We start from the raw sequence: 26,794 nt of genomic DNA on the forward strand, positions 1-26,794 counted from the left end.
TTCCAGCGTTCCGGGTTTTGCTGGGTCTAGCTGTCGTGCTGCTAGGCTCTCGTGCGCTCGCGTGATTGTTTGTTTTTTTAGTATTATGATTATTTCGGAAGTGGACTAATTTTGTTTGCACTTTGGGACACATTCGGACTATCCGAGTCACTTATGGGACACGCGTGCCGCGTCCCAGCTCGCGCCGGTCCGGCTCAGTGAGTGCGGGGATGTGCGACTCGGCGGCGGCTTGGCAGCGGCGTGCAGGCCGGGGGGCGCCCGGGGCCGACGCGTGACGGCCGCTGCGCTCCACCGAGGCCAGCCACAGCCAGCCTGAGCCGGGAGCACGTTGACTCTTCCGCACGTTCGCCGGCTATCCGGGGGCTTATGGAGTGCACCTGAATGCGCGCCGCGTTGGGATCGTGAGAGCCGGGTAAGCGGACGCGGCCGTCGGCGTCTCCGAGGCTGGATGCTCGCCGCTAGCTCGGCGGGCTAGCCGCTAGCCGCTAGCCGTCTTTGTCTGACAGACGACCGGGGAGGGAGCTAAGCGCTTTGCTTCCATCGTCGGACACGTCCTCGTCTGGAGTTCGGCGTGTGCGGACTTTGGGAGCAAACGCGTCACTTGGGCGTGATGACGTTCGGGCCGCTTTGGTTGTTTGCTCCCAAACTCCAAGTCCAACTTGTTTTCCAGCAGGAGCTTGTCTCCCTCGCAGGTGGATGGAGAGCAGGCGCTTGTGTACTTTAAACGACAACCGTGAGCGGGTTGCTTTTCAGCTGAATGTATGTTGACGTTATGACCGTTTATCACGCCGCAAAGAACGGACGACACACTGGGTCAGAATTCACTTTTGTAAAATACTCAACAGTAGAAATTCCAGACATGAAGTTACAGTATGCAAATAAAAAACGGGGATTCTTGTAAGAAAGAAGGAATGGGGGGAAAAGAACCACACACACACACAGTACCAAGCGGCATTTAAGTCACAAATGAAGAAGGGCATTTAAATGAACACCTAATGGAGCTCAGACAAGGAAGGAAAATTGAAATGATCGTTGCTAGCAATGTTTACCCCTATTTTAATAGCATGCTTGCTCTTATGTGTTTTCTTTAAGGCATGGGGGAACCCGTTTGGTTCAGATGGTGTTACATAAAGCGGAGTGTCACTTTGACTCCGCTTTTCAACCTGAAAGTGATTTTGCAAGTGTGAAGTCGTAGAAATATTCTTAATAATATATTCATTCTTAACGCTCGTCTTGTAATCTGTTTGCCAAACAGACGCGTCCGATAATGGATTTCGCTAGCCGTGTAGCGGGCCACCGAGGGCCTCTAAGTGAGTGTTTCGAAAAGAAGCTCCATCCCGGAGCAATATTCGATGTTTGCTGCTCAAGGCAGCCTTATTGTGTGTTTTTAGAGCTCACAGTGTTCACCCGGTGGAGCTGGGAGCTTGTATTGACGTGCATGTTGGCTTTGCACGAAGCTGTCAGCGAGACGCAGCCCGGCGGCTCCTCTCGGCTAACATGCTAACTGGTAGCCACATAGCTTGCTAGCTAGTCGGGAGTTGGCATTCGTGCTAATGTGTTGTCTTAAGGCACATGTTTGCATTTATTTTACACGTTTCTTTCCACTCAACTTAACTCTTGAATATGTTGGTAGTTTAATAAGTGTGCCCAAATGCCTCCAAACGTTCGTAACGTGGCGAATGTGACGCCAGCTACGTGATGTCAATGTGCGTCTTCATCGCAAACTTTCTCACTTCCCGAGTGCTATTTCGTCGTGATTTTGCTTCAGCTTCATTCTTTTTGTTCGTCCGTAATAACACGTAGATTTGACTACTGTTTAATGTTTGTCAACGTGATTTATTGCTGTAGGTCGAGGAGGGCAAAACCAAATATTTTTGCTCTTTTTATATATAATATAATAGAAATGCAGCTATCTAATCTATCTAACCAACGAGCTAACTAGCTTGAAAACTGACCCGTATGTGTCTCGTGCACATTATCGATGGGAAAAGTGACAAAAGGGTGGAACTAGAACAAGCTTATTAAAGTGCACAAACTAGAACCAAATAAAGTTAAACAATGTCATCAAAAGTCTAGTTTGGATCAGAATGCGACCAATGACCACAGTATAATAATCATGTTTTAAAATATTATGTGAATCACAACTGAGTGTAACCCATCAGCATGTTTGTCATACAAATATTAGTATCAGAAGGCAATAGCCCAAATAAATGTTACTAAAAGACTGATACAATCTAATGTTTTCATATTTACATTGGTGTGTGTGCAAGGTCGTGTTTACGAAGGGCTTCTGTTCTTATGACTGCAATGTAACACCATTTGGTACATAAGTCGTAACATGCTTTAGTCAATCGCTAACCCACGAGAACACAAAAGTAGTCATCATTACTGTAAATATTTGTATGAAAAACATTTATCCACCATAAATATACAATGAACTGAGTCTGTCCTTGGTGATAAGTTCCAGACTCACCAAAATGTTCAACCAAAGTTACCAAACCATATCATTTTGTCTAATGAAATAATATACCGGTAATCAAAACGCCATAGACAAGCTATTACAAAAAAATTTGAATTGATGCTACGGAAATAAATAAATAAAAAAAAAAAAAAAAAAAAAAAAAACAGGCCTTTAAATAAAATTTATTATTATTATTAACCGTAAGCGCTGCATGTCTTCCAGTAGAGCTCAGTGGTGGCCAGCATGAAGGTGCACAACTCGAAATTCAGACTTGCATGTATAGTCTAAAAACCCCTTCAAAAACCGCTTAAAAATCTGCGCCATAGTACGGACGTGAACGATGAACTGCGATATAACGGAAGGACACTGTATATGAAAATGTCTCGTGTTGTGCAGGAGGCCATGTGGGCAGCAGGGCGGCGGCGCCGGGTCCAGCCCTGAGGCGGCGTCCTGCGGCTGGGAGGAGCGCGTCCCTCCTGCAGCCCCCCCCTGCGGCGCTCCGGGACGCCCCTACTAAGATGTCCCTCAGCAGCGGCCCTGCAGGCGGCAAAGGTGTGGACTCCAACGCGGTAGACACGTACGACAGCGGTGATGAGTGGGACATCGGTGTGGGCAATCTGATCATTGACCTGGACGCCGACCTGGAGAAGGACAAACTGGAGATGTCCAGCAGTAAGGAGGGCGGCGGCGCCATGGCCGCCCCGCCAGGCGCCGTGGCCGCTTTGCCCGACAACATCAAGTTCGTCAGTCCTGTCGGCAGCGGGCAGGGAAAGGACAGCAAATCCAAATCCAAGCGCAGTAAGAACTCAAAAGAAGGCGTCAAGACGGCCACGCCGCCAGACGCCATCAAGAAGGAGCTTCCGGGTCGGGACCCAGTGGCCCAGAACCTCAACTCGGCCCTGACCAAGGGAGGCGACAAGTCCGGCAAAGCCTCCCGGGTCCCCCCGGCCGTCAAGAAGGACAAGGACGGCTTGTCCGCAAAGACTAAGAAGGACAAAAATGAGATTGACAAGGAGCCGCCGCTGCCGCCCGGGGCCTCCATTCTGCCTGCCGGGGCCCCTCGTGGCAGCCCCTTCGAGGGCCAGCAGAACTCTGAGGCCCCCGCCACCGCCGAGCACTTGGGTCACGTGGCTCTGGACTTGGTGGGAATGGGCCAGCCTGTCGCCATGACAACAGAGGAGGAGGAAGACGAGGAAGAGGAGATGCAGAACGGGGAATGTCGGAACCTCAAGAAGATGCTGTGTGGGGATAAGGTAAGACCCCGGTCTTACTTTATAAATGTCATTTGAGTGACTGTTTAGTTTTGATGAACTCAATTTCGGGTTGGGGAGGGGGGGCTTACTCTGCTAAGTTGACCACAAAAATTTCTGCCTCGAGGCAAGAAAAAATATTCATACAAGCATATTTGTGCCACCCGGGACCAATTTGAGCTTCCGGAACCATTTGGACACACTCCATGTTTACCGCACAGACTCTTGTTGCATACGGACACACTGTTGGCCCCGTGAAAAACCACAGAGGAGTGTCTGTAAGTGATTTTAAGACATTATTTGATGTCTTTTTCTTTTCTTTTTTTTCATCCTAAAATTGTAATCGCTAGCACGCTAATGTTGATCGCGAATGCTTACCGTTTAGCAAAGACTATTTTTGTTGTGTCTAATTTATATACAGAGATTACACCCGTATGTCAAAAACACACAAACAAATATGTCTCCAGTAGTTGGAGCTGCTCTAGTACGGCAACAGACAGCCACTGTGACAAAATATACTTTTAGGACATAAAAACATACTACAGAGAGTCGCTAAGCAAAGCAAAGCAAAGGAAAGGTTGGTTACCAGTAATGAGATAATGTTGGTACAATGACAATTTGGGCAAATGGTGCAGATAGTTCTCAAGCACGTGTGGCTATTCTGCAGATAAGCAAATAGTGCAGAGTGACGAGACTACTTCATTGAGTGCACGTATAATGTAGTAGTAGTGTCCCAACAGAAATGTGCAACATTGGCAGCATATTGCAATGAAATTGTAAGTCAACTGTTTCAGAAGTAAGAAGAAGCTCTTGGAATGTCTGCTGGTTTTAGTTTGCATTGTTGGATAGCGCCTACCTGGGGGAAGGAGCTGGAAGAGGTGGTGACCAGGATGTGGAGACTCCAAGAGGATTTTGCATGCTCTTGTCTTAGTTCTGGCAGCGTGCAAGACCTCAAGGGTCGGTAGAGGGGTACCAACAATTTTTCCAGCAGTCCTGACGGTCCGTTGGAGTCGGAATCTTTTTTGTAGCAGCACCAAAGCAGACTGTGACGGAAGAACACAGGACTGATTCGATGACCGCTCTGTAGAACTACCGTGGGAGGCCGTGCTTCCTCAGATGTACAGCCTCTGCTGGGCCTTTTTAAGGATGGAGTCGATGTTGGTCTCCCACTTCAGCTCTTGATAAACTGTAATTCCCAGGAACTTGAAGGTCTCGACAGTTGACGCAGGGCCGTTGGACAGCATGAGGGGCAGCTGTGGCGAAGGATGCCTCCTGAAGTCCAGGATCAGCTCTACAGGCTTGAGTGTGTTCAGCTGCAGGTTGTGTCGGCCGCACCACAGCTCCGGCCTCTCCACTTCCTGTCAATACGCAGACTCGTCACCGTCCTTGATGAGGCCGATGACTGTGGTGTCGTCCGTAAACCTCATGAGTTTGACAGCCGGGTGTGTTGAGGTGCGGTCATTCGTGTAGAGAGAGAAGAGCAGCGGAGAGGGGACACATCCTTGTGGCACCCTGGTGCTGCTGGTGCATGTGGATGAGGTGGTGTCCCCCAGCCTCACCACCTGCCCATCAGGAAGTTGTAAAAACCCACTGGCAGATGGCAGGCGAGATGCTGAGCTGGAGAAGCTTAAGAGGAGAGGAGTTTGGGGATGATGGTGTTGAACGCAGACCTGAAGTCCACAAACAGGATCCTCGCGTAGGTCCCCGCGATGTTGAGGTGTTCTAGGATGAAATGCAGTCCCATGTTGACTGCATCATCCGCAGACCCGTTTGTTCGGTAGGCAAACTGCAGGGGGTCCAGCAGGGGTCCTGTGACGCGCCTGAGGTGGTCCAGCACGAGGCGTTCAAAGGACTTCATGACCACAGATGTTGGGGTGACACTTATGTAGTTATTCAGTCCTGAGATTGCATGTTTCCTGGGGACTGGGATGATGGTGGAGCATTTGCTGCACGATGGGACTTGAGGACAGGGGATGGGATAGGACAGTTCCAGAGATCTTTTGAAGATCTGTGTGAAGACTGGAGCGAGCTGGTCCGCACAGACTTTGAGGCAGGATGGTTGAGGCAGGCCACAAGGTCTGGCCCCGTGTTCGTGGATGGTCAACGCAGGAGGGGGCATCAGAGGTTTGATGGTGGTCGGTGGTGCGGCTGGGTGGGTGTGGGGTGTGAAAGTCTCCTTTTCAATCCTGCAGTAGAAGGTGTTCAAGTCGTCAGCCGGTCCTTCATTGTTCTCCACTTGGGTGATGGTCGCTTGTAGTTGGTTAGCAATTGTAGACCGCTCCAGACTGACTGAGAGTAGTTAGCAGTAAGCTGTTGTTCCAGCTTTTCTGCATAATTCCTCCTGGCAATGTTAATTTCCTTTGTCAGCTGGTTTCTGGCCTGGCGAAGTTGTTGAAGTTTGGCAGTGCTATTGAAAGGGCGAAAGGTCGTTGTTGGTACACACATCTTCACAGAAGCTGTTATAGGATGTGACACTGTCCGTATATCATCCAGGCTGCCAGTTGAAGTTTCAAAGACACTCCAATCTGTGCGGTCTAAAACAATGTTGAAGTTCTAACTTTGCTTCATTGGTCCACTTTTTCACTGTTTTCACCATCGGCTTTGCACGTTTAATTTTGTGCCAGTATGTTTGTGTTAAGTGAATTAAACAGTGATCAGACAAATCCAAAGCTGCACCGGGAATAGAACGGTACAAGCACTTCAGCCTGGCATAGCAGCTCGCACGGTACGTAGAATGACTTACATTTAAAAAAACAGCGACTGTTCAAGTCCGGGCCGCAGTGTGCGTTGAGCTCCGTGACGTCGGTACACCATTTTGCGTTGATATAGAAGCATATTTTCCCTGATAGCTCCGTGTCGCGGTCCGCTTGGTTTAGTTGGAAGCCTTACCACACCATCGGGGATGCATTCACAAAGCCATGTCCCCGTGAAGCACAGGGTCTTTACTGGTCTTTGTGAAAGATTAAACTCGTCCCTATTGCTGGGTAGAGAGTGGAGTTTTGCGTGGTGAATTGACAGGAGCGGTATTCGGAATCCACGCTGTCAAAGCGTAACCTGGACTCGGGCACGCTTTCTTCTGTGGCGTCGTCTTCGCTTCCTCCATGCTCCATAGAATGCAGCCGCTCCGCCGGTGAGTAACTCAAAGAAAAAGAATGTCCGGAGCAGACTCCCTAATGTTTAGCAAGTCTTTACTTGTGTAAGTAAGTCGCATAATGTCTCCAAAGACTAAGAAAAAGGACGTAAACATAAATAGTACGAGAGCTTGTTACCACTCTGGTAGGCGCCATCTCAATTGTCCAAATCCTGGGAATTTCAGCCTCTCAACAGTCAATATTCTCCGATTTCTGACATCCTCCATGAAAGCAGAATGATTATCTGTGTTTTTCATCAAAATATGACATGCAAACATCTGCTCTGACTTTGGAGAACAATGATCAACATTTTTGCAGATCGTCATCAATTCATGTTTGTGCGTTTTCTGCACCGCAATTTGAAATCATGTCCTGTTTTGGAAAAAAGAGGTGGAAATTAAATGGTTTTTTCTTCTATGCGATTAACTGAAAAACTAATCGACAAAGAGAAGTTTATTGCACGTGGCAGACAAATGTTCACTTTCATGGACTGGCGCAGTCTCTCAAACAGACTTTGTTTCTTTCTTCGTTTTTGTTCACAAAAATTGCTAGCTCAACGCTAACAATGAATGTAAAGCACCACTGGCGAGCTATCGAACATTAACATCGAACTCGCAACACTTTTAGCTCTCAAAATAATAAATATTGGTCCACAAACACTGTATAAACACATACAAACAGGCAATATAACGATACTCTCTCGCATACATTCAAACTCTGTGAAACACGAGTTATAATAACAGCATTCGGTCGTGACTTCTACTTTCTTTGTTACTGTGTGTGTATCTCAATGCGCGCACCACGCTGCCCCTCAGAGGTCAAGATGTGCACAGCAGTTACTTTATGTAACCAATTGGTTAATAATAAATGAGTCCGTTTCTCTCAGACCTACTGTTTCTGATTATTGTTCTCTATTTGAGTAATGTCACTTGATCAAGCCTTTTCTAACATTCTAACAATTTGCCTCAAGAATGCCCCCGCTAGCTTAATCCTAACATATAATAATAATGATAATAGAAAATGCCATTGACGGGCTAATGTCTAGTATTCTTCAGCCTCTGTAAAAAAAAAAACCTACGTATTTCCACGACCGTAAGGCGCACCGTATTAAAAGACGCAGTCTCAGTTACGGGGCCCATTTCTGTATTTAACACCTATATATAAGGCGCACCGTATTATTGGGCGCAGGCATGGTAAAACATACGCTCGCTTAAAACATACGCTAGCATGCATGAACGCACGCTAAAACAATGTTTTTAAAAAGGCAGCGGGAGCAAAACGGAGTATTTAACAATGTACTCACGTTATTTTTGGATCAATCCTCATCCACAAATCCATCAAAGTCCTCATCTTCTGTATCCGAAATGAACAGCTGGGCAAGTTCTCCATCAAACACGCCTGGTTCCCTTTCGTCATTGTCGGAGTCCGTCTCGTTGCCGTGCGGCTCCTCAGAAAGGATGCCGGCTTTTACGAAAGCTCCAATAACAGTGCAAGCAGACACGGTAGCCCGAGCATCCACAATCCATTCACAAATTGTGGCTTAACTCGCCCGGCGCTGCCTCCTAGTCTTAGTAAAGCTGTGTTCGCCATCTGTCATCCATCGCTTCCACGCCGCTCGCAGCTTCACTTTGAACGCCCTGTTTACACGGATGTCCAGCGGTTGGAGTTCCTTCGTCATGCCTCCCTGAATGCACATGGCAGAGTTATTGCACTCGGTCGAATGGTGACTTGAGAAGCTTCTCCCGGCTGTTCTTTGCTCATTAATCCATTGCTCGAGTTGGTCTTCCAACTCGGGCAATGTTGTTTTGCACAATGCACACCCTGGCGCTATATACCGACTGGGGGCGTGCCCTTAGCGTCCTCCTTCACACGCACCCTTCCCGCTTTACGTCCGCATGCTGTCCTCAGCTACGTCCGCTTTTCCTCTGTATGAGCAGCTTGTCGGCAGGAAATGCTCCCAGTCAGTCAAGCGGTCAAAAAAAAAGTCAAAGCGGAGCGCTCATCACACAACATTTCTAGATGTTGGAACTCGGTGCGCACATAAGGCGCACCGCATTATAAGGCGCCGTGTGCATTTTGGAGAAAATGTAAGATTTTTAAGTGCGCCTTATGGTAGGGAAAATACGGTACATTATGTGTGATTATTGCTGAAATTGTATCAGACCTATCGCTGTATCGGCCAAAACTCAAGGCTGCAAATATCGGTGTCGGATCAGGACATGCGACTTTAAAACAAAGGAATGAAATTTGCAAATCTGAAAAGCTTTTAATAAACATGTGCTTTAAGACATTTAAACCAAGTTAAAAGAGTCCAAATTTTGACGCCAATCTTTTCCCTTTTCCTGCAAATGAATATTGTCTCCAAATATCGGCTGTCGGCCTCCCTGACTATTAATAATCGGTAGCGACCCTGACAAAAACACATGGGTCTTGTCTATCGCTACTTGTTACCGCTGACCACGAGAATGGACTTAAAAGACGAAGCCGTTTCGAGCCCTCGCCGCGCGGCCTGCAGGCTGGACCCTTCGCTGCTCATGAGCCACCGTCGCCACGCCGTTTCTGGTGCGGCACACACTCACAGCTGCGCTCAACTCATCTAAGAAACCAATCACGCACAAAAAAAAAAATTCTTTCTTTTTCTCAAGTTCAGCACTTGAATATGTATAATTTTAACTTTTGATTTACTCGCTCTTATTTAGATATGCAGGGATTACTTTTCTCAGTTGTGCTCATAAGTTTGATTACCCAGGCAGAATTTGTAAAGTCTGTCCCGTTCTATAAATAAAACATGAAGGATCAGGCAAAACGCATTTCATTGTATTTTTAATGGGATTCAAATGAAACTATTAAGGCATCTCAGAAAAGCAAAATTATTAAACGAAATAAAAATATAATGACAAGTCCTAGTTTAGTCATCAGTCATATTTTAATATATATATTATTTAAATATTATATAATATATTTAAATATTTCACAAATTCTACCAGAGTATGCAGACTTGAGCACAACTGTACATATCAGCAGTTGTACATATTTTGTTTCTAATAAATATTATTTTATAATAAATTCCAAAAGATTTTGGGATTTGACTGAGGTACTGATTCCAAGCAGATGTAGATGCAACCAAAAGGCTGCTTGAAGATATAGCACACTGTAGGATCTTCAAGACATTCTCTTGATTTGGACCTCTTTCAATTTTAGTCCTATACCCCTGCCATAGAGTAATAACATAATTCATTAGAATGGAAAGAATTAAACGTTTTGTACTGTGAGTGACTCAGTAAGATGCTGTAATATTAGTCATCCTTTACAGAGGACGAAGAATCTATTCCTGTGAGTATTGTTATATTGTCTACATGTGTTGCTCCACCGTTTGTGTGCAAATACCCGTTACCTTTAAAACCGCAACTATCGACGCTAACCGGTAGCTTGTCAAAGGCGTTTTGCATGGTTTGTTAGCACTGAGCTAAGTGGACTTTCCTAAGGCAGTGCTATGTGCTTGTTTTAAATGCAAAATGCTGTCTGCCCCCTTCCAGATGGAGTCGCCCAGCCCCACGCCGGCTCCGCCCCCCTTGCACCTGCTGGCCGGGGCGGCCAACAGCGACATCTCTTCGCCGTGCGAGCAGATCATGGTGCGCACGCGTTCGGTGGCGGTCAACACGGCGGACGCGGCGCAGGCCACTGAGCCGGAGTGCCTGGGACCGTGCGAGCCCGGAACCAGCGTCAACCTGGAGGGCATCGTGTGGCAGGAGACGGAAGATGGTCGGCGCCACCAAAAATACTACAAATGCTACTACTTCTACTCACTATAATAGGAATTCCACTACTCCCTCTGTCGTGATAAGGGTGTAGGGAATGAGCGAATGATTCCAAACGTAACGACTGTGTTCAGAATTATTTGCTCATTCTCTACTCCCTAATCAGTCTATATATGGAGTTTTGGTGGATTAGAGGGCTTCTTATACTTTTGGGCATCCAAGGAGAAATCTTTGGTGCCCCTAAATGCCACAGCACTTAACTCATTGACTTACAGCTGGTGTCGAGTATTTGAACTGATCTTTCAAGACCCGCAGAAAAATTGTTCTGTGACAACAGTAGAAGCACCGAACGTACCAAAAGAAAAAGGAGACTCTTCTTTCACCAGGAAAAAAAAAAAAAAAAAAAAGCTTGTTTCTAACTTTTTGGGTTCTTTCAGAATCAGAAGTAGAACATGCGTTGTTTTCACCAAAAACACTGATCAGCAGATCAGTGACTTTGACGTTAAACTTTTTTTGCTTTTGTAACACGGCAAAGTATAAAACAATCAAAACAAAACTGAGAGAGAACTTTTGATGGCAAAATAATCATTTATGTACAGATATACGACTAAGAAACGCGCCCAGAGCAACGCTGATTCCCCACATAGCTCGAGTTGAACTCCCCCCCCCCAACATGACGTTGGTCATTCACTCCATGAACGGCATCATCTTTTCTCACCATCGCGACACAGTTTCTACAACCTACCGCCACACTTTACTCTTTTTCTACCACACACGTACGTACAGTGGCTACGGTAAGTCTTCAGACCCCCTTCAATTTTTCACTTAGTTATATTGCAGCCATTTGCTAAAATCATTGAAGTTCATTTTTTCCCTCATTAATGTGCATCACCAAAACATATGACCATTATACAACAACTTGAGGGATAACTCGTTTTGAAATCAGAAGACAAGGATAATAGTTTGTTCAAGTACTGTTTAAGTTACTGTAGACGAAGGGTTTCATAACAGAAAAATGCAATATCTCAACATTATTGTTCATTATTATGACAATTTGGAATTTGGGTACAGATTTTAGCAAAAAATCACGGAAGTTGACGAGCACGATTTGCTTTTGCGGGCCACATAAAATGATGCGGTGGGCCCCCGGGCCTTGAGTTTGGCACCTATGATCTACAGGGATCTGTTAGTCGTAACGATGGTTTACGAACCGGAATTTCACAGACGAGCTGGTGGAGTTTCTCTTCCGCGCCTACCAGGAGAAAAATGTGCTTGACGAATACATTCGTTGCTTGCAGGAAATGTTTGGATTCCAGTTGACAAATCGAAACATCCACGGAAGTCAATGAGTTCAAGTTGCCTGTTTTCAATAAAAAAAAGTATTCATATGATGAAGAGAAAAGAAGTTTATTATTATTTCTTCAACGACGACAACAAAAAGTTTTTGTTGGGATAAAAAGTTGAAATCTTGATTGAGCAAGGTGACAAGATTTTCCCAAAATGACATTTTCTGTCCAAATGGCGAGAGTCTGGTTGGAACGGCCACGTCAACTTGAGGACTAAAGTCCACTAAAAAGCCCTTTTGTAGTGATTAGGGAGTAAAGAATACGTGAATCATTCTTCAGTCCTTCCTTCCGCCTCACTAGAAGATGCGCTAATGTGTTCATGTCTTGTCCTTGTACATCTTTGTGTGTTCGCCTGCGGCGTGCGCAGGCATGCTGGTGGTGAACGTGACGTGGAGGAACAAGACGTACGTGGGAACCCTGCTGGACTGTACCAGACACGACTGGGCCCCACCCAGGTTCGTTTACACAACGGACGCCAAGGCCCGGTACACAGATCTGAAAACATTCTTTATCTGTTGCAGACCCATCACGCGAAGATAAAAAATCTGGCGTTTAACCCCACACACGTAAAGATTCTGTTCCACCGCCGATCTAGAATCCAGTCCACCGAGACAGAAAGCTCACGTGATCGAACAAAAACCAAGAAGAAGAAACACGAGCGGGATATGTTGCGTCGATGGGACCGCGGGCGGGGGTCTTGTAGAATGGCAAAGTCGTCCGAAAAAACTTTGTGCCGTCTGTGGAACCCACTTTAATACAAAATATGACATTGGGTTTGTTTTGATTTATGGCCGCTTCCTTGTTCTTCTTCGCTTCCTGATTGACTGCATTCCATTTCACGACACCATTTGCCGAGTCGTGAGATTTTGGTCGTAAATATGAAATGCGTTTAATATTTCAAATACACTCTTAACACACAACAGACCATAGGGTCGTCTTATCAGATCATCGTAGAAGACGTAAGATTGTCTTTGCGCATACCAGGCCGAAGCTAATTTGCCTGTCACGTGCTGACCGAGCCGCGGATGTCTTGCAGGTTCTGCGATTCGCCCACCAGCGACGTTGAGATGCGAGGCGGGCGCGGCCGAGGCAAGCGGATGCGTCCGGGCGGCGGCGTGCCGACCAACGACAACAGCACGTCGTCGGACAACAAAGGAAGCGGCAAGACCCGCGGGGGGGCCGCCGGCGCCAACGGCAAAGGGCGGCGCGGCAGCCAGACCGTCGGCGCTGGTGGCTGCGGCGCGGAGGACGCCAAGGCCAGTCCCTCCTCCGCCAAGAGGAAGAGCAAGGCCGCCTCCGACATGGAGCCCACCTCCAGCTCCGAGGACACCAAAGCGTCCAAGCGCATGCGAAGCAACTCCACCGGCGCCGCCCACCCCCTCCCTGCGGGGAAGCCGGAGCCCCCCGCCCCGCCCCAGCTAGACCGCACGTGCCCCTCACCCGTGCTCATCGACTGCCCCCACCCCAACTGCAACAAGAAGTACAAGCACGTCAACGGCCTCAAGTACCACCAGGCGCGCGCCCACCACGAGCACGATGCCGACAAGTACCACCCGACGCCCACTCACCTCCACCACGACGCCGACAAGTACCACACGGCGCGTCCCCACAACCACGAGCAAGACGCCGACAGTGAGTACGGCGACGAGCCCGGCCTCCACCCCGACGCCGCCTCCTGCAACGGCGCCGCCATCTCCCCGGCGCGCTCCGCCACACCTAAAGGCCGGGGCTTCGACGCCCCCTCGCCATCGCCGGGGAAGCAGCCGACCAAGCACGGCAAGAAGACGACTGGCGAGGGCGAGCCCGACGGCACGGACGGCGAGTGTTTGACAGACGAGGCGAGTAACGACGGCGTAGACGACAGGAAAGCCAAGAAGATGGCGGCCGGAGGGAAAATGGACAAAATGGCCTCGAAGGGCGTGAAGCCCGGTCGCCCCGCGGCGCCCGCCGGCCCCTCCGCGCCGCCCTCTTACAACCTGCAGGCCGCCTCTCCCGCGCTGGGCTCCGTGATGCAACCGACCCCAAAGAACAACCAATCAAAAAACCCCTCGCTTGTGGACCCCGGCTCCAGCCCCCTCGCCAAAGACAAGAAGAAGAAAGACAAGAAGAGGCGGGAGGCCGACAGTCCGAAGGGGGCGCGGCCGGAGGAGGCATATGCGGAAGCGGGCGACGCCCTGCTCAACGGCTCCTCGGAAGCTCAGCAGAGCCGCCTGGCGAGCATCAAGGCGGCGGCCGACAAAGTCTACAGTTTCTCGGACAACGCGCCCAGCCCGTCCCTGGGAGGCAGCGGCAGGACAGAGGGCGCCCTGGGGCAAAACGGTGCCGACGGAGGCGTGTCCGTCCAGACCGGCAGCCCCGCCTACTCCGACATTTCTGACGCGGGCGAGGACGGCGAAGGGAAGGCGGACGGCGTCAAGGTGAAAACGGAGCCCGACCCCAAGAAGGCGCTGTTCTCTCCTCAAGGGCTGCCCGCCAAGGAAGCCCCCTACTACCCCAACTACGACGCCTACTACCCCGCCGGCTACGCCAACGCCAGTCCCGCGTCCGCCGCCGCCCCGCTGCCGCCACACGCGGAGGGCCGGCCGAAGAAGGAGGAGGGCCCGGAGGGGGCCGAGGAGGTCAAGGTGAAAGCGGAGCCTCAGGAGGACAGGAAGACGGAGCCCGGACCCCCGCAGCCGTCGGTCATCCAGCAGCGTGCCAATGTGTACGCCCCCCCGCCGCTCTACTACAACCAGTACTACGCCCAGCCCTACTCGTACTCCCCCGACCAGGCCTACCACGCCCACCTGCTGGCCTCCAGCCCCGCCTACCGGCAGCAGTGCGAGGAGCGGCAGAGGCTGGCCGACAAGATGGCCGGCGACAAGAAGGCGGAGGGGAAAGCCTCGGCGGGGCCGCCCACCCTGACGCCGGCCCCCGCCCTCGCCAAGCCCAAGGAGGCGGGGCCGGAGCAGGCCAAGTCCGTCATCATGGTGAAGAGCGAGGACCCCAAGGCCGCCGCCCCGCCCGAGGGGCTGAAGATGAAGCTGAGTGAAACGGGGCACCACGGGAAGGACGAGGCCGCCATGTGGTACAGACAGGTACGACCACGCTTGCTCCGTTTGAAGGACATAGGTGGGGAATTTGGGGAACGTGGAGCAATTGACGCACCCGCCCGCAGTTCTACTGATTTGAGATTCGGAAATGATGAATGCCATCATTTCCCCAGTCACCGCAAAGGGATTTTCAGTGGACATTTCCGGAACTATCTCGGAGGTGCACGAGTCGAAGTGTCCGATCTCACTGCACTCAGCATTTTGACACGGTGTCATTTTTGCCAAATCTTGTCATGTCAGGTCGCTACGAAATACTTGAGTTCGTTAGTGCCCTTCAAAGCGCAATTTTTTTTGTCGAACATTGACGTCCATGTAATTCCTTGGCACGGGAGGAAGGCTTTTATTGCGTTGGTGCAGGACAAGTTCCAAAAAGAATCTGACTTTATAAATGTTGAATTGTGAACATGCAAGTGAAACCTGGGGAATTCACTGGGAATTATTGGAAAGGCTTCATATTCAAGCACATACTGTATTTATCAACATTTACTTCTGTCATACGCAGGCAGCTATGCAAACGTAATAGTTCAAAAGCAACGGCTTTATTTGTAACTTCAGATTGGATTTGAGCAAATGTGAATGCCGAGTTCAGCGTTCTTCATCCCGCTGAGCCGATGCAATCAAAAGATGAGCAAAAAAATACCAACCAAGTCTCCATTGAAAATGTACAAAGAAAATAGCGCTTCCCCCTCCCCAAAAGTCCCGTATACAAAAAGCTTCTCCATCTTGCCTCAAGTATTTTCCGGCAACGCGTTGGCTCTTGCTATTCAACTGGACTCGTTTTATTGTATTTTCCCCATCGAGAACCAACCTTCCATTTTGTAAATTTCAGTTTTTTCCCCATTTGTTAATTCCGAGTGGGGACTGACGATATGGCAATATCAAATTCCTATCGTGGTACAAACTGAATCCCTTCATGCTAACTAACGGGATACAATATATTTGGCAATATCGACTTTGCTGTGAAACAATCTAAAAGCCTAAAAGACCAAATTTAGAGAGGAAAGCAAATTTACACGGCGCAGCCCTCGTTTCCAACTTCCATCTTGCAATCTTGGAACCCCCGATATGACATCTGCGGTTTGTTCGTTTGCGATGCGGGCATCCCTCCTAACCGACCGCCGCCCGCTTTTCGCAGGAGCCCGACGCCCGCCTGTGGCCGTACGTGTACCCCAACAAGTACTCGGACGCCCCCAAAGCGCAGGAGGACGAGCGCGAGCACGACAGGAAGTTGAAGGAGGAGCGTCTGCGCCAGAAGGAGGCGGCGCCGCAGAAAGAGGAGGCCAAGGAGGGGGCGGAGGCCCGGGCGCAGGTGCCCCCGGAGGAGCAGCAGCAGCAGCGGGCCGCGGCCAAGGAGGCGCGGCCCGCCCACGTGCAGTTTTCGGCCCCCCTGGCGCAGCACCAGGGCTACGTGCCCTACATGCACGGACCCTACGGCTACGGGCAGGCCTACGAGCCCGGGCACCCGGGACACCCCGGGTACAGGGGCGTGCCCTCCGTCATGATGCAGAATTACCACGGTAAGCCCGGAGCTGACAACCGCAATCAAAACGTGCTTAAAAAGCCTCGAAACTCAGTATCAATGAAAAGAGTCGAACTTTGAGGAAAAACAACTAAACCAAAACTTAAGACTTTTCCAATCTTAAAAAGATGTTTATTTCTTTGATCTGTGACAGACCCCACACTCAAAGAGAGTTAACACTTTTGGTCGTCACGTTTGCGGCGCGCTCCGCTAATATCCACACACACAACGATTCCGTTCAAAGTCTCACGAGATCTTTCCCGAGTGTCCCCGAAGCTTGCCGGAGTCGAGAGAGAGCCTTGTAAAATGCCGATGTTCTCAAAATACCAACCCACTTTTATATACTGAAAACCACAGCGGGTAAGACATTTGTCTTTTCACTTAAGGTCGCTTCCTTTTGTCGAGTCGGGGTGTTTCTTGATTGGCTACGTTCTGTGCCACGTCACCATTCTCGGCGTGGCGACGCCGCAGCGGTTGGCGTCCACCACACACACACACACACACACACACATCGTATAGCATCATCTTATAAGACTTAAGAATGTCTGACGATTGACACGCTCGGTCGGGAAGGGGCAGAATCGGCCCGAAAACAAGCCGACTGTCTTTCGGGCCCGAGACAATCAATTCACTGCCGGCCCTCCCGGTCAACATGCATATTTGACTTCTAGAGCAGTCCGTGGCAGTGGATGAGTTCAAACGAAGACTCGGTGAAATACACTATCGCAAAATCATGAAAGGCAAAAACGAGAAAAGCAGCACAGACAATACAACGACGATGTGATAAAATCAAGAAAAGCAACAACGACAGCGATCAGAACACCAAGACAATAAAAACGATGCAATAGAAATACAACCAAGACAAAAAGAAAATGAAATCGATAAATCCAAGACAAAATGAAGATGTCACAAAAGCGCAAGATAAGAAACACCACAGGGACATGAAAAACAGTGCAGAGACGCCGTCAAAAATCCTTTTCACGCCACCAAGGGAAACACGTCAAAGACAATTCAAACATCACAAAGACACAACGAGTAGAAAAAGGCTGGCGGACAACGCGAAGGGGGGAAAAAAAGCAGATGACGAAAACGGAGACGGCATCAAAAAAACACTTCCAACCCAGGCTTAAAGTACTCGGGTGCAGTGCTGGAAATGCAGCGCATCAACTGTGCGCATGTTGAGGAAGTGCTTTCACTCCATAACCAATCAAAAGAAAGTATGAGTCCGTCCGGCAGGCGCCAGCCAATCAGAGACAAAGCAGGGCGCGTCTCGTCGCGTAATAGTGGCACGACAAATCCCGACGCACGATCTGCGAATCTTACGAAATGAAAGCTGAATTCATTCAACACGGCGAAGAGAGGCGGCATTCCTTGAGAAAGGTGACGCTGGCCACGGCTGGAGGGAGATGGAAAGAGCCGCGCCTTCGCGTGGAACTTGTCCGCCACAAACGCGGGGGTCCCGAGTACGTTTGCGACGTCGCGATGAAATGAGTCACGGACGTCTAGATCCGCCACGGTGGCTTCGCTGAGCGAACGTGGACGGGACCGTAGATCCACGTGCGTGCGCGTTCGTACGTGAAATGCTTTCAAAAGTGTCTGAAGCAAAGCAACAGACCTAGCATTGCTCGCAAGTGATACAAAAGCTCCTGACTGACGGCCGCGAGGCCAGAAGGTCTTCCGCTACAATCCAACGAAAAATGAAAAAGGCTCCATTTTTGCATCCGCTCTTCATAAAATGGTAATCTAGCTGTTCATCAAGTAGTTGTTTATATGACGATAAATTGCTTATCCATTCATAAGATGATGATCTGGATGCAGTACGCAGGGGGCTTTCATTCCAGTCCACCCTTGCAATAAGTCCGAAATACCCCATTTAAATACACCCGCGCCATGTTTTTATAGCATTTACAGTTTTCCCCCAAAGGTCTTTAAACACACTTTTAAAACAAGCACACACTATATCTATATATATATAGATATATAGATATAGTTCCGTTCCTACGCTGGTATCATAACACGAATTTCTGCGTAAGTCGGATTTCACCGTTCAAGTCGAAATTTACGGCGAAATACTTCTGTTACGGGTATTGTCCCACGTGATTGTGACAGCAAGCGCAGCGTGTGTGAAGAAGAAGAAGAATCACTTTTGATTGTCATGGACACACGGAATGTGTTCTCTGCATATAAGCCATCACAGTGAACACACACACATTAGTGGAACACACTGGAGCAGGGGGCGGCCGAAGCGCCCGGGGAGCATTTCGGGGTATCGGTGTCTCGCTCAAGGGCACCGCAGCCGCGAGTCCGGGGGATGTCGGCGAACGGTCCGGTCGGGGTCTCGAACCTCGGTCCCCCACGGTGGCAGGCGATGATCTTCACCGTTGGGCCGCGTCTGCGGGCGCGCGTGTCGATGTGCGAGTGAGACGGGACTGCGAAGGAGGAAGGAGCGCGCGCCGGTGCGAGTGTGTACAGCGGCAAGTGTAGTGACGGCGACCGGGGGAGAGGAGCGATTAGCGGAGGACCCGTTGGTGTCGAATGCGCAGAGGAGCTAACAAAGCCGTTCAAGCAGCAAATCGCCGCTTCGTGCCTTTATCGTCGTCGCCGCCGCCCGGCTCGGCCGCGCGACAGGTGACCGTAGCGGGAAAGGTTAACACTTCGTACAAAGAAATGCAAATAAAAAAATAAGATGCTGTACTTAGCATTACCGCTGAGAGTGTGAAAAAGGCAAAGATACTCCCGCCGCACAAACACAGGACGGGCACGATGCACGAGCTAAGCAGAGACAGGATGGTGCGGGGACAAAATGGCGGACGAGGCACGGGCGTCGTAAAGTCCAAACGTCGTAGGTCGAGTACGTTGTGACTGGAGGACTTCCCGTATTGAGACCAAGAGAAATGAAGAACGGAAAAAAATATTGTACAAATAGAGCAACAAAATCTGCAATATAACTGCGGTGAACGCCGATATAGCGGTTGATTGCTGCATCTGTATTCACACGCACCTCACAAAATAAATCAACAAAACATTTCAGGCAGGGAGATTTCTCAGATTATTTGTACTTGCAAACCGTGTCAAACACAACAAAGACCATCAAAATAGGGCTAGAAACACCAGAGACACCATAAAACTCTATTCCAAGTGACACCAACACAACAAAAACACGGCAAAAAAAACGGGCGGGGAACAAAGACAAACACTGCAGAGAGGAGACCCCCAAAAAAAGCAAGAAAACAGCAGAGAGACGAAAAAACCAAATGGAGCCAACGGTCACCGTCAAAAGCACGACGGCATCGAAGCCCACCAAAGTCTAACCGACGGCGCACGGGTGTGTCCTCAGGCTCGTACCTCCCCGCCGGTTACTCCTTCTCGCCGTACGCCGGCAAAGCGGCGGCGGGCGCGGCGGAGGAGGGCGGCGGCGAGAATGCGTCCCGCTCCAGCCCCACGGTGAGGGGGGCGGCGGCGGGCGGCGGCGAGGCCAAAGCGCTGGAGCTCCTGCAGCAGCACGCCAGCCACTACAAGAGCAAGTCGCCCGCCGCCGACAAGACGCCGCACGAGCGCGACGGCGAGCGGCCGCCGCGATCGTCGCCCTCGCAGCGGGGGTTGCCCGCGCACCATCAGCACCACCAACACCATCACCACCTGGCCTACCCGCTGCTCGCCGGCCAGTACGACCTGGCGTACGCCGCAGGTGACTCTCCCGCCCTTCTTTTCCTCACTTCCTTTTCCTATTCCCTTCCCCCTTGCTACTTTAGTTCCTGACTTTCTCACATTCCTTTTCCCTCCCTCCCTCCCTTCCTTCTTTTCTTTCATTCTGTCCTTCCTTCCTTTCTTGCTTTTAACTTCACTTTTCCTGATTTGTTGTCTTTCCTTTGTTCTTGATTCCTACCTTTTCTTCTGTATTTCTTTCCATCCTTCCTGATTCCTTTTTCTAAATTCCTTTATTCCGTCTTTCCTACCTTCTTCCATTTTCCTTATTTCCTTCATCTTCTGTTCTTTTCTTTATCTCCTTCCTTTATTTCTGTCTTTCGTTTCCCTTTTTCCTTTGGCGCTTCTGAGCTGCCACTTCTTTTCTTCCTCTCTTCCTTTACTTTTGCACTTTTACTCTTGCTTCTTTTCTGTTTTCCCGCTTGACTTACTTTCTTGTTTCTTATTTCTGTCCGTCCGCCTGCCTCCTTCCCGGTACCAACCGGTGGCCACGATTTGCGTTTCTGCCGGCCAAACTCCATCTGTGACTCCGTCTGTCGCCAGGCTTGTCGTCGTCGGCGATGGTCGCCAGTCAGCAGGCGTCGGCGCCGTCCGTGTACCCGCCCCCGCGGAGGTGAGGAAGGGAGCGCGGCCCGCCGGCCCCGCCGCCGCTCGTGTGAGCGGATCTCACGAGGAAGCCGTCGCCGCGACGACGGGCGGGCCCCGGTCCCGCCGCCCCCGCGGAAGGACGGAACCGCCTCCTCCTCCTCGTCCTCTTCCTCGCCGTTTCATCGAGTACAAAACACTGTGGAGTGACCAATCAGAGCACAGCCTTCCCACGGGGCGGCAGCGCAGCAGCGGTGTCAGGCTTCGGACCGCCCCCCCTCGGTGTGTAGCTGTACTGTCGTGTGTGTGTGCGCCTATGTGTAAATAGTGTACAGAGGAATAATTTTAAGAGGTTGGATGCTGTTTTGTTTCCTTCTTTTCTTTTTTTTTTTTGTCTTGGTTGTTTTTCTACTCTTGTGGATCCTATTAAAAACATGTAGCTGGACCAACCACGCCAGGCCCCGCCTCCTCAGTGACGTCACCGCGATGCGCCCAATCAAAGCTGCCGCCCGCCTGCCCCTCGCTGCCCGGTTTCCACGATGTCGGACCGGCTCGCGGCTGAGCCGCAAGAAACCCACTGGCCGCTAATCTCCTGTTTTTGGCATCTCGGCCGACTTAAAAAGATTTTGCAAATAGCCATCATTTGCTTTTATTTTGTTTCTGTGCCTGTGTTGAAATATCTCTTCACGCGAAACCGGTCCGCCGAAACGCCGAAAATGCCTTTGGATTGAAAAAATATATCATCTAGACGAATCATCGACTGGACTGTCCTCTCCGAAAAATCTTTCATTGTTCAAGCCCTACCACAGATGTGAAGAGAGGGGTGTCCCGAGCCAATCTCTAAGATCGGAACTCGGTCCCATGTCGGCAAAAAAACAAGGATCGGATCGAAAATCGAAAATGTCGCCCAAAACTCAAGGCTGCGGTATCCGATCGGACGTGGAAAAAGCCGGAACGGGACATCCCCAGAAGACGCGTTACGCCCGCACGCTCTAGCGAAGCGACGTTCCTCCGTGGCGTCCATGTCGGTGGGGGCGACGTTCCCATCAAAGGCAACGCATTGATCTCGAAATGAAGTTGTAACTTGCTCATTTCTCAACTGATTTCCACGAGGTTTCCTTTTTTGTCAACGCCAAAGCGTGTGCTATCAATACATTTTGGAAACAAAAGTTCCCCGCAAAAGGTTACTCCCAGATCCTTTGTTGTGATTGTACGGCATTATGTGCGTCCTTTCCTTTCCTTGCCACCCGCACACGGACTTTGACCTTCCTAGCCTAGCGTCGCAGCTCAAAAGGGGCGTGTGCTATGGACCTATTCATATCTGTGTCACCGAAGATATAGTCTACTATCGTGAGTTGGCCATTCTGTGGTGAGTCAAGGTTATCCCCTATTTCAGGGATGGGCAACTGGCCAGTGCCCACACGGAGTGGCCCCTCAATTTTTTTTTTTTTTGGGTGGATATTGTTTTGAACAAAGGGGGTTTTGTATGGTGGACCTAGTTCACTAAAATGGTCAATATAAAACTCTCGTGTTTGGGAGTATGAGGTTGATGGTTTTAACCCTCGAGTCAACAATGTAGTCCAGCGTAGAACGAGCCCCCTGTTCAAGCGTACGTAGTCGACTACTGTACAGCAATCCCCCTCCGTCGTGGGGGGTTTACGTTCCAGACCGCCCTCGTGCAGGCGAAATCCCGAGCATCTTAAAAAACAATACTACCAGCACCTTTAAATATATTTGGGAAAGCGAGGGCAACGGATAACACAACAATATTGTACAAACGGTCACCCAAAAATGGATTTAAAACTATTGTGTACCGTAAATCCAAATCCATATATACTACTACTCCTACTAGTACTGTACTCGAGCAATCGTGAGTGTGGCCTTTGCGGCCACACGGAGGCGCTGCTACGCTGGGAATTTTGGAACGAACAACATTCGTTTCGTCACTAAACGAGCACGATGACGTTTGAAATACAGTCGACAGGTTTTATTTTGAAAGCCGGACGCTTCCCGCGTGGTCGTCGATGTCTTATTTTGAAGGCCGCTTCCGGTGGGAATCCGGGAGGTCGGACATCGCGCGCAGGTGAAACGATGATGACGGTGGTGGTGGACGGTGAGGATTTGAAATTTAGAAAATTCAGGAAATCTGTCATGTGAGAAGAAGCCCTCAATTTACACGACTAAATAAATGTAAAAATATGTCGAGTCTTTTACTTTGGAAGACCTACTTTGGTGACTTTTAAGTGTGAAAGTAAAATCAAAGTGGAAAAGTAAACATTTAATTGGGTAAAAACATGATTACATCGTGTGTGCGCATTATAAAGTGATGCAGAAGCAGGTTAGCGCGGCAACGTCACGTGACTCGACCGGCGGGCACCGACGTCGGCTCCTCCAGAGGGGTTGCCGCGGCAACAGAGGCGCATTCCATCTTCATTGGACCGCCCGTTGCCACGTGACCAAATGCGGACATTTTTGGAGCCGAGCGATGACGTCGGCGAAGGCACGTGCCTGCAGCAAGGCTGTGGAGGGAGGGCACCGCAACAGGAAGTAGATGGCGAGTCGTGTCGCAATAGGCCAAAAGGAAGCGCAGGCGCGGGCCGACGTGGTTTATTTGTGCAGCCCTTAACCACAAACGAGGCTGCAAGGACTTCACGGTAAAAAAAAAACCTCTATCATTATAAAAGGAAAACAAAAAACATATACATGATTGGCACACATGAAGTTTACGTACTCAATGTGGAATAGCTCCGAAGAAAATGGAACGAGTGAAATAGAGAACTTGCATTTGAGCAAATAATAAGATTTGATGGAAAGATGAAAGAAAAACGGAGCTTTTTTGCCAGTGCACACAAACAGTACGTTTAAGGAAACGGGCTTTCAGGAAAACAACAACACCCTGCCACCAGTCAAGCACGGCGGAGGATCCGGCACGCTGTCGGGCTGCTTCGCCGCATCTGGGACTGGAGGCCTCGACTGGATCACAGGAAATTATCAAGAGACATTTATTTATTTATTATTGATTTGATTCATAATGTTACAGTGGCTTACAATAATATTGAATACAGTTTTCTGGGGGTTTGATGAAGACTTAAGGCTTCTTTATTCTCGCGCTGGCGTCATTGCGGCTGTTTGCCTTTATACTCCAGTGCGGTTTTGAAAACCTACTGCAGTTCTCCTCCGAGTCGGGGGTGTCGCTCCGGCGGCTATTGGCTAGGACGCCGCAGGGGGGAGTTTCCTCTGCATTTTGTGGGCCATTTCCGGTAATCGTTTTTACTTTCCTTTCCGGAACAAAGCAATAACAATGGCGACCCTGGAACAGTGTCTGCGAGAACAAGTGGACCGAGATGACCAGACGATACGTTTAACGATGCCGCAACATCGATCGAGGAGGCGGCGGCGGCGTAGATGTCACGCTGAGTACGTCATCACGGCATGTGACTCAAACGGACCAATCACGAGAGACGATCTCCGCGGCGTTCGACGCGGAGCGCCAATTTTTGCCGTGTGCGCGTCAAGTGACGCAGATCTGCGTCGGTCACGTGATGCCATGCGGGCGCTGTCGGTCTAAAGCGGCCTTTAGGCCTACTACGTCGCTGTACTTACACGTCGAGCCGAGTATTTTGTAGCGGCTCCTTGCTGCAAAAACTTGGAGAATAAGCAGATAAGGAAAAACAACAAACTTGAATGTTATGGAATTATTGCAGGTGCCAGTTTTCACCGACTTTGGGTCGCGTGCAACGGACGGACGTGCGTTGTCGTCGTCGTCGTTTTTTTTTTTGTGCGTTCAGACGGGCGGAGTTAAGATTCTTCATGAGTGAACGAGGGCCCCTCTTAGCGGACGTTTGTTTCAGGAAGATCTTTGCGTGGTGTGCGTTCAATTCCAATATTGACAATAGCCTTCCTCCTGTCCGTCACACCAAGCAGAGCATTTAGGCTAGTAGAGAGTGAGTTTTGCTCCAATGGGGCTGTGGGAGATTCCAAGTGCTGTCCCACCTCATTTGTTATTCGCTCCTCCGATTGTTTGGATGACCCCGATGAATCCGTCTTAGCTCCTGTCCGTCCGTCCGATTGTTTGGGAACAACTGCATCTTTTTGTCCTTCGGCCTTGTTTTATTTTTGGGCCGCTGAATGACGTACACAGTAAAAAAGGTTGGCACCCAATAACGTAACCCCTAAAAACGCTTAAAGTGTTTCGTCTTTTGTTTTTGTGTTTCCTGAAATGTTTAAGTGTTTCGTGTTTTGTTTTTCCTGAAATATTAAAGTGTTTCACAAGTTGTTGTATTGTTTTGCACTTCCAGGCCACCGTAGACAAGAGTGCGGACGCCGAGAAGCGCCGACAAGAGTCGCGAGTGGACGAAAGCATCGTCTTCATCAACGCAACAACGCACCCGCAGTAACACACAACCACACACAGTAACACCCATATCAGGACACGTACACGCTAACACTAACACACACACGCTACCAGACTCAAAGTAAAACACACGTGAACAAACAAACACACACACATATCAACATTATGATGAACACACACACAATAACACGCAAGCGGGTGTGAACACAAAGACGTGAACTTGAAAGACAAGTTGTCAAGTCACCCGATGACCGGACGGGGGCGACGGAGGCGCCGACGGCCGGCGACCGATTAGCATAATCCCATTACGACGTAATCCGATGACCCTGCGGCTCGCTCGGTGGTCAGAGGTCAAAGGTCGGCGTTAGAAGCACACGTGGACACGCCCCCGAGAGAAGCTGTCAATCAGGTTTCCTTTCATCTTGATTGCGGATACTTCTTCATTTATCGCGGGGGTTACGCAGTAAAAACAATCTGCGATATTTTTATGATAATCCTATCTAAAATTAGACATTTCAATGCCAATTTGTGGAAGCGCACTTAAGAGCGGGGCAGGTATTTTCTTTGTTCACTCGAAGTGGCCGATCCCACACACAACGCGAGCACGCGCCTCTCAAAGTAGGCGTGCGCTATTCAAGTAAGGTGAACGACAGCCCGCGCGGAAACGCTTTTAACGCCCGTTCCCGGTACAGCCTCACACTCACGATCCTGCAATGTCGTCAGCAAGAAGCATTGAGTACCCAGAATTCATTGCGATGATGTTTTGAACTACAGTGCTGTAGTTGTAGAAAATCAAGCTAAAGGTCGCTCTTTATTTGCATTTGTTCCTGTCGCTCTAGCTACGAGTGCGCTCCGTTGCTTTTTGTCAGGCTAAGTTGGTATTTGGGAAACTCGGATCTTTCGCTGTCCTATTCTCCTATTTCATCGCATGTTCTCATCTCCTCTGGTCGTGTTCGATTCTCTCGTTCTCGCGTTTCATCGGCATTTTCATCCTATTCTCATTCCTCATCGTCGTATCTTCATCTTTCATCTCGTGTCGTCAAGTGTCATCCTCGCCGTTTCTTCCGCGTATGTCGTTAGCAACACTGCCCTCCCTCCCCAGCTAGTCTGTTAGCCGTTAGCTTGCACTTTTCATTTGAATACAGTTTCAGTTTCCCGCACTTGTACTTCCTGTCCTTTCCAAGCGTACTTCCTTTCCCGGCCGCTAACGTCGAGAGTCCTTGACGTCGGGTCGGCCGCAGAGGTGCCCGGCGGTCCGGGCCGGTCCGCCGCCGCGCGCCTCGGTCCCGCGCCGCATCCTACCGGCGAGCAGGCACGCGTCGGAGTGCGCGTCGGCCACCGTGTGGCGCCGCGCGCCGCCCGCCTTCTCCAGGTAGGCCTCGCCCTCCTGCTCCGCCAGGGGCGCCAAAGACGAGCACGTGTCGGCGCGGGAGCCGTCGCCAAGCGACCGGGGCGGACCGCCGTCGCACTCTGAGCACAAAACGGCAAAACTTCAGAAACGAGCGGCGCCGGCACCATTATGAAGAAGCACCACCTCAATAGGAACCAGGCCTTCCAAAAGAACCAGGATCTGAATAAGAACCGGACGCTCAA

The 26,794-nt window shown here is 49.9% G+C and overlaps 2 protein-coding genes across 13 annotated transcripts in view; one reads left to right on the plus strand and one right to left on the minus strand.

Annotated features, from left to right (window-relative positions):
* LOC133478706 (zinc finger protein 609-like) lies at positions 1-25,284 on the plus strand. 4 transcript variants are annotated; one of them, XM_061775101.1, is made up of 8 exons: positions 1-412; positions 2,858-3,714; positions 10,379-10,604; positions 12,314-12,401; positions 12,983-15,023; positions 16,174-16,555; positions 19,895-20,245; positions 20,806-21,612. In XM_061775101.1, the coding sequence occupies exons 2-8, from the start codon at positions 2,980-2,982 to the stop codon at positions 20,877-20,879; spliced, it is 3,897 nt and encodes a 1,298-aa protein (XP_061631085.1). In that variant the 5' UTR covers positions 1-412; positions 2,858-2,979; the 3' UTR covers positions 20,880-21,612. The 4 variants fall into 4 exon arrangements, 2 of the variants coding, with proteins under 2 accessions (XP_061631085.1, XP_061631086.1); XM_061775102.1 differs by lacking the exon at positions 1-412 and adding an exon at positions 466-813; XR_009788743.1 differs by lacking the exon at positions 1-412 and adding an exon at positions 25,146-25,284 and having other exon boundaries at positions 20,806-21,129.
* LOC133478710 (proline-rich protein 5-like) overlaps positions 23,113-26,794 on the minus strand; it is a 6,499-nt gene continuing 2,817 nt past the window's right edge. For 4 of the 9 annotated variants that reach the window (XM_061775113.1, XM_061775110.1, XM_061775107.1 and 1 more), the window contains one exon: positions 25,994-26,671. In XM_061775113.1, coding sequence (XP_061631097.1) covers positions 26,406-26,671 — 266 coding nt within the window. In that variant the 3' untranslated portion in view covers positions 25,994-26,405. Of the gene's footprint in view, positions 23,367-23,438; positions 23,821-25,993; positions 26,672-26,794 lie in introns of those variants that run through there. The other 5 variants (XM_061775116.1, XM_061775108.1, XM_061775114.1 and 2 more) reach the window with 3 other exon arrangements.

This window comes from Phyllopteryx taeniolatus, chromosome 5, assembly GCF_024500385.1.
Source record: "Phyllopteryx taeniolatus isolate TA_2022b chromosome 5, UOR_Ptae_1.2, whole genome shotgun sequence".
NCBI classification, from domain to species: Eukaryota; Metazoa; Chordata; class Actinopteri; order Syngnathiformes; family Syngnathidae; genus Phyllopteryx; species Phyllopteryx taeniolatus.